Source organism: Buceros rhinoceros, unplaced genomic scaffold, assembly GCF_000710305.1.
Source record: "Buceros rhinoceros silvestris isolate BGI_N320 unplaced genomic scaffold, ASM71030v1 scaffold1179, whole genome shotgun sequence".
Lineage (NCBI taxonomy): Eukaryota > Metazoa > Chordata > Aves > Bucerotiformes > Bucerotidae > Buceros > Buceros rhinoceros.
This window is the reverse complement of record NW_010433044.1, coordinates 62,289-73,883: the sequence shown is the minus strand read 5'-3', so window position 1 is coordinate 73,883 and position 11,595 is coordinate 62,289. Positions and strand designations below refer to the sequence as shown.

General features: G+C 38.9%; 1 protein-coding gene across 1 annotated transcript in view; it reads left to right on the top strand.

Annotated features, from left to right (window-relative positions):
* Positions 1-1,597: 1,597 nt before the first annotated feature.
* IL6ST (interleukin 6 signal transducer) overlaps positions 1,598-11,595 on the top strand; it is a gene marked incomplete at its 5' end in the record, with an annotated part of 19,338 nt that continues 9,340 nt past the window's right edge. The window contains 5 exons of the mRNA XM_010143961.1: positions 1,598-1,730; positions 3,419-3,579; positions 3,923-4,074; positions 6,193-6,352; positions 10,810-10,892. Of these exons, the coding sequence (XP_010142263.1) occupies positions 1,598-1,730; positions 3,419-3,579; positions 3,923-4,074; positions 6,193-6,352; positions 10,810-10,892 (689 nt within the window). The remainder of the gene's footprint in view (positions 1,731-3,418; positions 3,580-3,922; positions 4,075-6,192; positions 6,353-10,809; positions 10,893-11,595) is intronic.

Genomic DNA, 11,595 nt, shown 5'->3' with positions numbered 1-11,595 from the left:
GATGGAGATTCTCCTTAACTCTCCTTTTGCTATTAATTAAATATGCATATAACAAAGTTTTCTAAAAAGTAGAAAATAGTCTGGAGTATTTCACTGTTGAAATTGGAAGAAAATAGTGAAGTGTTAAAGCAGGAAAATTAAAATTACAGAAGGAAGATGTGAATTTAACTGAAATAGATCCTAGGAAGTAAAGTAACTTCCTTACTACTAGTTTCTCTTTCAGTGTTCAGGGGAATGCAGTAAGGTTGTATGTCCCATGGAATTAATGTTTTCTTCATTAGTGGACCAAGAGATATTTAGTTCCATCTGTATCACTGAAGCTAACCCAAACTGCCTTAGGGATAAAACATGCTATTTGGATTACCTTACCTCTATACATAAGGAAATACTGTTAACTAATTATAAGCTTGGCTTGTTCAAGCATTATAGCAGTTGTGTAGTTCTAAGGAAGTGCTTTTTGAGATAAGACTGAGGTCTTCTGAAAGTAGCATGAATAACTTAATATAAAACTTTTTAATTAGTTGGTGGAAGTTCATATTTCCTTAATATTGGATGATGAATGGCTGATGGATTATGTTAGCAAAAGGTATTGCAGTTGTTGCATGATCTGTGTTCGAAAGGCTGGCTGGAGTTCACAATTTAAATTAACGCAGTCCTAGCATGAGTTACAAAATGCTTTCACGTAAAAACAGTGTTTTCTATTTCAACTTCTGAGGAGTAAATCTCTTACCAGAAGACATGTGACAGGCAAAGCATAATGAAAAGTTATCGTAAGATGATAAACCAAATGACAATACAGATAACATTTTACAGTTGTAATTAACATGAATCTTGAGATGCATTTGTATTTAAAGGTACTGTATTTTCATACTCTCAATTAAAGAAAAGTTCCGTACACAACAGGAATAACAACTCTTCAGGAACAAAACTATAAAGTTCGTAAGGTAATTCTGTTGAAAATAGCATTCTGCTTGAAAGGAAATAAGATTGTTCAAGTACATCATACTCTTGTAAATAGCGATATTAAAAACTACAAACTCTGTGTGCTGTGATTTGAATTTAAAGAAAAAAAATAGTTCAGGAGTGCTCTGAAAGTTTGTTACACGCTTCTAAAGTGCATTGATGAAGACTCATTGTCTTCCCTGTAGGTGTTCATGGCTAAAGCATCCTTCTTCTATAGCTTAGGTGGGAGAGAATAGACCTATTACAGTTGCCGTAGAGCTCAGCTTATTGGCAAAGTTAACATATGCCAGTCCAGCTGTAGTGCTCATTAGCTTTTTTCTGTGTGAATTAAAATAGGTTTAGATAAGCAGTGGTTGATACTAGGTTTTCTGCCTCAAAAAATGAGATCTGTGCTGTTTCTTACTGTGAGGTACTTGTTTCTTATACAGCCTGCTATTTCTCCAAGCTCCTGGTTAAGCATTTTGACTTTCATTGCTGGATTGTTTCTAGCACTTTTTTCCCTCTCATTTAGAAGTAAATCTGCCTGTAATTATGTCTGGTGTTCACTGAAATTGCTCTAATGGGACACTTAGCATAATTCTTACTAGGCTGAAATGTGTATATAGATTAATTATTGCTGACTTTTTCTGTGCAGTGGCCCCAGAGAAGCCCACGAACTTGAGTTGCATTGTGCATCAGGAGTCAAAACTCTCATATCCTATGACATGCACCTGGAACCCTGGAAGGCATACATTCCTGGACACTCAATTTAGGTTGAAATACAGATGGTAAGTTACCCTCTGTAGAATATCTAAAGAATTTTGAAGGCTATTTGTAGGGTAAACCAAATTTCCTTGGAATTTCTTGATACTTTGGAATAGTTCTTAAATCTAGTTTTCTGAAGCATTGCTGCCTATTTTGCACTTGTTCTGGAGTAACACCTATGTCATATTTTTCTATTCCTCAAATACAATGTTAGGGTGACTTGAGTTCAGTACACCTAATCATTAGCTAACTGGCCCCAAATTGTATCTTTTACATTTTTGTCGTGACTGTTCTGTCCCATTCTAAAGAAGCAGATGTCCCTGCTTGTTGCAGGAGAGTTGGGCTAGATGACCTTTAAAGGTCTGTTCTAACCCAAACCATTCTGACTCTTAAGTAGAGAAACCGACATATATTGATTGGATTTCGTAGAGTTACTTTCTTTGTACTTCCTTAGAACTGAAAATGGCGTTTCTCCACACTTAATCCTAACATGAAAGCTTCAGCAAAAGTGTATGTCCTGTGAAAGCAAATTAACTTGAGTATTTTTCAAACTCTTCAAATGGTCTCTTTTGCTCAATGTGCATTCACAGCCCAGAAAGCCACTCACATCCTGGGCTGCATCAAAAGAAGTGTGAACAGCCGATCAAGGGAGGTGATTCTGCCCCTCTAATCTCCTAATGTTAGACTCCACCTGGAGTACTGTGTTCAGCTCTTGAGACACCAGCATAAGAAGGACATGGATCTGCTCAAACAGGTCCAGATGATAAAGTGGCTGGAACACCCCCCTGTAAGGACAGGCTGAGAGACTTGGCGTTGTCCAACCTGTCAGGGAGTGCAGTGATAGGATGAGGGGTAATGGCTTCAAACTGAAAGCAGGTAGATTTAGATTAGATATTAGGGAGGAATTCTTTACTGTGAGGGCGGTGAGACACTGGAACAGGCTGACCAGAGAAATTGTGGATGCCCCATAGCTGGAAGTGTTGGATAGGACTTTGAGCAACCTCTAGTGGAAGGTGTACCTGCCCATGGCAGGGGGGTTGGAACTAGGTGATCTTTAAGGTCCCTTCCAACCCAGATCATTCTATGATTCCATGAAAAACATGTGGACAGAATTTTGCTCTGCTCTGGAAACAGCTTTCCATCTACCCTGTTCTGCTAAAGTGTTTTGGTTACAAGTGGATAGATACGAAAGGTAGAAAACCTTAATGCTTTGCAAATCTTCTGATGCCCCTAGAACTCTTTGCTGTTAGTGTAGCAGAAGATGGTGAACAGAAATGATGATCTGTTGCAGGTGTAACACTGTGGTCTTGAAGGGTGTGCAGGTAGTACTGACTACATCTTTTAATGCACAAATGTGCTGCTACTTACTACCTGTATTCTTTTCATTTATATGTATCTACTCTTGATCTCTATTTTTAAGCCAGATCAAGTTTTTAAGCACTTTATAATTTCAATACCATGGCTCGTGCTTTTGATGACGTGACTCAAAAGTGAAGAGATTTTTCTAGTTTCTGTTTTGATGCAATCATGTGTTTGTGGCTGAACAAGTCATTCTGATATCTTCAACTTTTCTTCCTGCCCCCCTGTTTACAGAGATAATGGCAAAGGGGAGGCATACAAACTGATGGATCAGTCTGATCTACTTAAAGAATTCTGCAAAGGAAACAAAACTTACTGCTGTATGCCTTATTTTTCCTTCTCTTTTGTTTAGGCCACAAGAGAACTTTCCCGACTGTATACCAAAAGATGTAAACAATTCTTGTACGATTGCTGATGTTCAGTTTTTTGTTAACCTGGAGGTCTGGGTAGAAGCAGCAAATGCTCTTGGGAAGGCTGAATCTGATCCTCTTGTTTTTGATCCCATTGAGATTGGTAACTATATGCCTCTTAATAAAGCTTTAGTAGTATGTAACTGCTGCTTCTGTGCGTATTGCTGAATTGGTATGTTACTGTTTCTTCGCTACAAAAAATAGCACTGCCACAGTATTGTTGGCTAGAACTTGAACTATGCTGGACAAAAGTAGGGAAGGTGAGAGACTTGATTGCAATTCAGATAGAAAGTTCCTGATGAGTGGTTGTTTTAGAAACTAGTGTGAAGTAGCTGGCATTTGAGCTTGTGAAAGGCTTTAATGGTAGTGTTACTGCATTGTGTGCCAACTGCTAGAGGCATGATAAAGTACAGCTGTAGAGTTGACTCTTAACTCTTCTCCTCTAGTTAAACCTCTGTCTCCACACAACTTATCAGTCAACTCAGGAATACTACCTACTGTTCTGAAGCTTTCCTGGGAGAACCGCATTTCAGCAGCTGTGATGAAGCTGAAATTCAATATTCGATATAGGATCATTGGTGACACAGACTGGATGCAGGTAATGCCACTAATGTCCCTTGTTATTATTCTGCTGTAATCCAGCCATTACCTAACTGCAGAAGTAGTTCCCTCACTGCTGCAGTTCAAAGGATTCACTTTATCCTCAGGCTTTATGTGGCCTCCCAAGGTAGTTTATCTGGCCTGTTGTTGCAGGCTGTAATCTAGTTTTTTTGGCCCAGTCTACAGCACGGTGATCTTGTCTTTTCTTTGTAGACTTCTTTACTGTCCTCTCCATCATGATGCAGTATGTTTATTTTGAATTTTTATTCTGTATATGCAACATCTAGAACATTCATAAACTTTTCTCTTCCCATGCACATGCAAAGCTACTGATCTAAATGTCATTTAAAGCTTGGGCAGACACTGGACGGTGCTGGGATGCTTTTTTGAACTTGCTGTACCTATGGTTGGGTCACAACAACCCCCTGCAATGCTACAGGCTTGGGGAAGAGTGGCTGGAAAGCTGCCCGGTGGAAAAGGACCTGGGGGTTGGTCAACAGTGGGATAGATATGAGCCAGCAGTGTGCCCAGATGGCCAAGAATGCCAGTGGCATCCTGGCTTGTATCAGCAATAGTGTGGCCAGCAGGAGCAGGGAAGTGATTGTCCCCCTGCACTTGGCACTGGTGAGACCACACCTTGAATACTGTGTCCAGTTTTGGGCCCTTCACTACAAGGAGGATGTTGAGGTGCTGCAGCGTGTCCAAGAAAGGCAATGAAGCTGGTGAAGGGTCTAGACAACAAGTCTTACAAGGAGTGGCTGAGGGAACTGAGATTGTTAACAAGTGACAGAACAAGAGGAAATGGCCTCAGGTTGTGCCAGGGGAAGTTTAAATTGGATACTGTGAAAAATTTCTTTACTGACAGGGTTGTCAAGCACTGGAACAGGCTCCCCAGGGAAGTCGTTGAGTCACCAACCCTGGAGGTATTGAAAAATGTGGTGCTTAGGGGCCTGGTTTATCAGTTGACTTAGCAGTGCTGTGTTAGTGGTTAGACTCAGTCTTAAAAGGCTTTTCCAGCCTTAATGATTCTGTTCTCTACAGTATGGTTGTCCTGCATACATGCCTTAAACCTGATGCAGTCAAAGAACTGGAAAAGAGTAAGAAATATACCTTACCTGTAGTGCATTACAATATGTTCATGTCATCAAGAATTGTAGGCTTTTTCTTTTACTTCAGTCTGTGGATATACTTTCAATAGCTTCTCGGTTTTGCTTTTCTTTAGGCCTTATCTTAGAGCAGCAGTATTCCAGAAAAACTCTTTCCAACAAGGTCCTCCCATTCTTTGTTTTCAATAGCAGCCCAAAAGTATTCTGAATTTCATGACTTCTTCAAAGGAAGGCTGCTTCTGATGTAACAAAATAGGTATTTGAAGCAAGTAGCTTACCACATCTGCTAATGTCTAGTGTATTACTTTGGAGGAACTTTTTGAGTTTTAGTTGTGAAGATTAATTCAGGTGACCTGTGTGATGTTTTGAAGAGCACTGTCTCACATAGCTTATTCTTCAGTGCCGGGATCTGTTGATAGTGTTATATTAAGTCCTCTTGGTTTGCCTTGCCCTTTTAACCTGTGCACAAGACCATTGAAATAGTCTTTTAAAGGAACTGCACTTGCTTAGCTGTGGTAACATTTGAGTACTTTGACAATTCTTTGCACTCAGGATTAACCTCTGGAGTGTCCTCCATGTGTGTTTAATCCACAGTCATTCCTTTTGCAGGGTTGCTCAGTATAAAACCCTCTGAATTGTAAGTGGAATAACATGATGGAGTCACTGTGTATGCACTTATCTATTCTGTACATCACGCATCTGGTTCTGTACATATGTAGTAAGAATATTTTCTGACATTCAGTTCTTACCAAAAGTATAAATTACTCTAAAACAGAGTATTTCCAGTGTCAGTTGTGATGCTCTAGTCTGGATCAATGGAAGCAATGATCCTGAATACATTAGCTTTACAGGTTTCTAGCACAGGTGTTTTGCAATCGGTAATAAAGCAAATAACCTAACAGTTGTTTGTATCAGGTGTGATGTGATGAAAGCCCTCTTGGATGGGGGATGAGATAGCACAGAACTAAGTTTTACAATTCTTGATCAATGCCTCCTTCTTCCATTTACAGGTTCCTCCTGAAGATACAGCTTCACCAAGAACTTCATTCAGTGTTCAAGGGCTCAAACCCTACACAGAGTACATCTTTTCAATTCGTTGCATGAAGGAAGATGGAGTGGGCTACTGGAGTGACTGGAGTGAAGAGAAAACTGGGGTCACCACTGAAGATAGTAAGTAATAGATGAACGTAGGTCACTGACTGACAACAGAGACTTAATTGTGTATCCTCACTTGAGGTGTTTGATTATACATGCAAGAAGGGTGTCCTGAGTTACTTTCAGTACTGATTGGTTTGACCTGTGCATTCCAAAGAGCATTAGAATAGCTTCCCATAAAGTTAGTACAGAGGTACTCCCTGAAAACAGCTGAAATGGGAGGTAGGGAAGAAAAGCTTTCTTCGTGGCAAGTTATATACTTAACGTCTTTTAGAAGAGATGTAGAGTTCGTGCTTGGTTTTTTATCCTGAAGGTTATCCTCTGTAACAGAAGCTATTCTGCCTGTGTGGAAGTGGGGTTTTTTTAGTAGACAGGCTGCCTTAGCTTATGAACAACTTGGTGCTTAGGAGACCATCAGAAAAAGTCATTGGCGATGAAGCATCAGTAGCTATGAAACAGAAGATATTAGTCATATAGGGTGCATAGACTTCTTCAGACTTGGTGAAGCAATGGTATGAAGTAATGGGCTTATGGAAGGTGTAGCCTCATATGTACTAAAGTATATCAATAAAACACTCTGATTTACAATGTTTTCTCTCTTGTCAGAGTCAGTGCTGCCTCTGCACCGTTCTTGTACCCGCTTCTTTACTACACAGAGTAATCAAGAGTAGATTGAGTCTCTGTGGAAAATGGTTTTATTTTGCTTATATTTAATCACAAATCACTATTTTCTTACAAATTTGCTGCTCAATTATACAATTATTGGAGTTTTGTAGATCTGAACTTGTAATATCCTCTCCCTTCGCAGCAGGGATGAACACTGATTTGCAGCTATCGTGATTGAATGAGGAAAACTTCTTAGCAGTATCTGCTCTTTGGGGGCAGTATTTGGATCGTGTTTGATCTTGCACAAAATGACTTTGCAAGAAAGATAGGTACAACTTCAAAGTATAAACCAATTACTACTGAAGATGCACAAAAGATGCGAAACCATTAGATTAAGCTTTAAGTTCACAGGCCTGGGGAAAAAAAACCTGCTTAAGAGCCTCAGTCAAGTGTCAGCCTTCTCTGCTTTGTGGAACAAATCCTCAACATTACAAACTAGCTGCCACGCACCAAATCTGTTCACACTACGACCAGCTCATCAACTTATCTCATCAGCTTTCAACTCCTCAAGATACTCCAGTTGGCTGTTATGATGCTGTCTGTTTCCATTGAACTGTATGTTCTGCAGGTGTGCTATGTTGTCCTGGAATTACCCATATTCCCTCAGGACAGTGGCGCTGAGACTGTATTCTACATTCCACAGCACTTTTTTTAGCTTCATTGCTTGCTTCCAGTTGTTTATGAACACATGCGTTGCTTGAAATGTACTGTGGTGTTAAAGTAACTACAGCTCACTGTGTTATAAGTTTAATATATTTCACAGCTCGTGGAAATCATTGGTATTTCCACAGTAGAGAGGCTCCCCTGCAAGTTTGTTTTAAGTACAGAGACTGTGCCTTCTGCCACTGAGTTGTGCCAAAACCGTTAGTTGAGTATGTTTAGCCCTCTCTGTTACTGTTTTTTTTATTTTGTTTGGTTTTTTGCAGCATTTTGTGACTTAACAGTTGTTGCAGCAGTTGTAAACTCATACAAAATCAAGTTGCACAACAATAACTAAAGAGTAATTGTTGAAACACTGACATTAAAATCACACCCATGCATTTGTTACAGTCTGACAAATCCTATTCTCAAATAGTGGATTCTTAAGTTTCCATTAACAGAACAAAAATACATGCAGTGCATATACAAGCACAACCTAGACCTATCCACTTAGCCCTTGAATTTGGTCTCCAAATAAAAGCCCCAGGCTTTGATTTATAACTTACCTTTCTGTGGTCTATTTTCCTTTTGCCATTCATCCTTCTTAGACTGAACTGGAACTAATTTAGTGAATTTAATAGATGCTTGAGAGGTGCTAACTGCTATCTTCTTGAATCTGAACCTCTGTTCATGTCAGAACACCATACATTAGTGTCTTGCTTTCTCATAAAGGTAAAATGAACTAATTTCAGTGTGCAGTAAGCTGTTGAGGAATACCTGTGCCTTGGTTGTGAAACACCACAAATGTCAATACAGTCTGTTTTCTTCCGGTAGAATAGCATTTTAACAAATCATTGCAGCTACCCTTCCTACAGCTACTCTGCTTGCTAATCAGCATTTTTTTGCTATTGTAGCAATGTTGACAGTAAAATAATTTTCTGTTCCGAGTTTGCTTATGGACAACTCCATTGGTGTGGTCACCTTTTGCAAATGCCTAGATACACTTGCAAAACTGTGGGGTGTTGGGCCAGCTTAAGTTGAAGGAGCTCATAAGGTCTGTAGTTCCCTGATACTTTTTTCTACCAAGCATCGGGCTTGGTGAAGGGACTTCAGGTTGCAATTTTGGCAAAAACTGTACCAAAGTTTTATTCATAAATTTTTACTGTACAGTTCTCTATTGCTAAGATTATATGAAAAAAGCAGACACTGGACACTTACACAATTATTATTGCCCTCAATTAAATTATAAAACTGACTTTTAGGTGTTGTGCATTGCCCGAGACTGTTAGACTCATATGCCAGACCATTTCATGTCATCTTGCCTTCTGCATTCAGAAGACTTGGTGGTTGTCTTGGTAGCAAGGTACCAAGATACAGGTGTATTTACCACTACTGTATTCAGGAAGGTATACTTCTGTGTTTCTGTATGGTTTTATCTAAGTGTTAGGTCTCCAAGTGTTAAGCACCGTAACTATCAAGTAAAGTTTCAGCAAAATCCTTCAATGTGAAGGCACAGATAGACAGTCTTAATGCTGAAAAGCTGCAAGCATTCCAGCACTTTTGAAGTCTTTGGCAATTGTTTTACTACCTAATCCTTATCAGGAAACATCTACTTTGTACTTCCCAAACAGTGAGTGTAGCCAAGGGTCTTTGTATCCAGCAGAGCAGGTTTGCTGCATTGGTATGCATGTTACAGTAATGTGAAGTGTGATTTGTGGGTATTCTAGAATTAGAAAATCACCCTGAAAGGGATTTGATTTTAAAAGCTTGTTTGGTTTCCTCCTGAGTCATCAGTAGCAGCAGCATTGGGAATCACTTGCTAATTTCTGACTTTGGAGAATTAAGAAAAAGGTCGTAGTATATAATCTACTTATTTAAACAAAATATAGTTTCTCTGTACATAATGGCATTTCTTCAACTGTACACAAAATCCACTTCTCTAAGGGAAATACTGTAAAATATTCTTTCAGTTTTCTAGTCACTTGTTTTCAGCACCTAATGACAGTACAGTTTTGTTTTCTGTGCTTATCTCAACCTGAGCAGTGAGGACTTCATGGCTGCCTGCCCTTTTAGACTTCATGGCTTTTCTGCTGTGGAGACGGGCTTTGGAAAAATACTGCTGCTAGTGATTAAGTACCCATGTCTTATTTTAGCTCAGAACAAAGATGTTATAGTAGGAAATGAACATGAGGCAAGTCATATAGCATTCGTGATCTATATTAGGCTTCTATATAATCTGTATTATTGCTTCTGTTTCACGTGAATCAAAGCAGGGTACTCAGATTGGTAAGAAAGAGCTCTCTTTGTCTCAGTTCCCAGTTCTCCTTCCTTCCTGATGTAAAGTGTAAGAGACAAGATTCACACTGCAGACTTGATAGTTTTTTGGAGATAAAACAGCCAAAAACTTACAGTGATTAGTTAAAAAAATGCAATAAATGAACTCCTGGAGAAAATACTAGTAAAATTATAAAAGTAAATTTATTGTACATGTAAAGTGTAAATTTAAGGCTCTCAAAGGATTGGCCACTTATTTTTTTTTTTGCACTGTAATAGATTGATTCGTTCGACTTTGAAATTAAATTTGTAGTTTTTATTTTTAATAAAATTGAATTTTTTACAGTACTGATGCCAGAAAGTAGTGTAGAATTGTACAAAAATACTGCAGTTCTGTAACCCTTTTTAACACAAAGGATATAGAAAACTTCGGGAATTCTGGTGGGAGAAATTTGTTTCCTTGTTAACTTCTCTGCACTTTGCTTTTTTCAGTGACTTGATACTGTGGAGGGATAGGGAGAGCATTGCAAATACAGACTGTAGCAAGGTTTTCAATATACAGACATGCAAGGCTGTGCCTCTGGACACAGGCTGCATGGTGTAGCACTGTCATCTTCAGCCCATTGTTGCAGATGCTCAGCATGGTGACTCAAATTATTTTGATACTATGCACTTAAAGCAGAACTGGTGTTTTGCTCGTCCCTTCAGGACATCTTTCTGTGCTGATGTTCCACGTAATACATCAATCATCACTTTCTTTGAGGAACTAAAGAAACACTTTCCATATGGGGTTTTTATTAAAAGAAGAGTAAGCATCTAATAATAATAAAAAGATTAATTCAAACAGATTAAATAAAAGTATTTGTACTATTAAGCTTTGTTTATTTCATCAGAACCATCTAAAGGACCACCTGTATGGAGGATCATTGAAACGTCTCACTCATCAGCTTCCTGGATTGTGCATCTGATGTGGAAGGTAAGGCAATGATAAACTGCAGGAGTTGAGCATTCTTTTAAAAACATGAGTTTATAAGAGGCAAAATTTACCACAACAAACTTGAGTAAATTGCTGGGATGCCACAGGTTTTATTGATAGGAGAAGTAACTTTAGTATTATAATAATTGGTTACAAAAAAATTAAAAGTAGAGGTGTAAAGACTGTCAGGTAACTGATGCATACCTGTTGTCCAGAGTACGCAGAATTCATTTACAGGTTCCTGACTTGCTGTCCTTAAGCAGTTTGAATTGGAAACTTTCACTTGAATAAAGGAAACTTTTGTGTTACACTTCCTCCTGTATCCTACAACTTTTGTAACACTGGACAGGGGTACTCCAGCTCCAAAAACCATTTTTGAATTTTTTTTGCCTAGAGACATTCCAGAGGCCAGAGTTACTAAATACAGTGCTGCACATTTGCCTGCAGTAGGCTGCTTAGATCAAAGCTGAGAAAGTTAATACAGTTGTGGTCAGTTCCCATCTCTTGTTTTCTTTTGGTCAGTGAACTTATTCACCTTTGATCTAGCTTCTTTTTATTATTACCTTTTGCCTGTTCCGAGGTGGCTTTTATGAAGTTACATGTATATTGGTAGAGCATAATTTCCTGTAGTCCTTACGTCACGTGCCACTTCTGACATTTTTTAGCTTAGAACTGGAAAACTGGGGCTACTTCACAGGTTCAG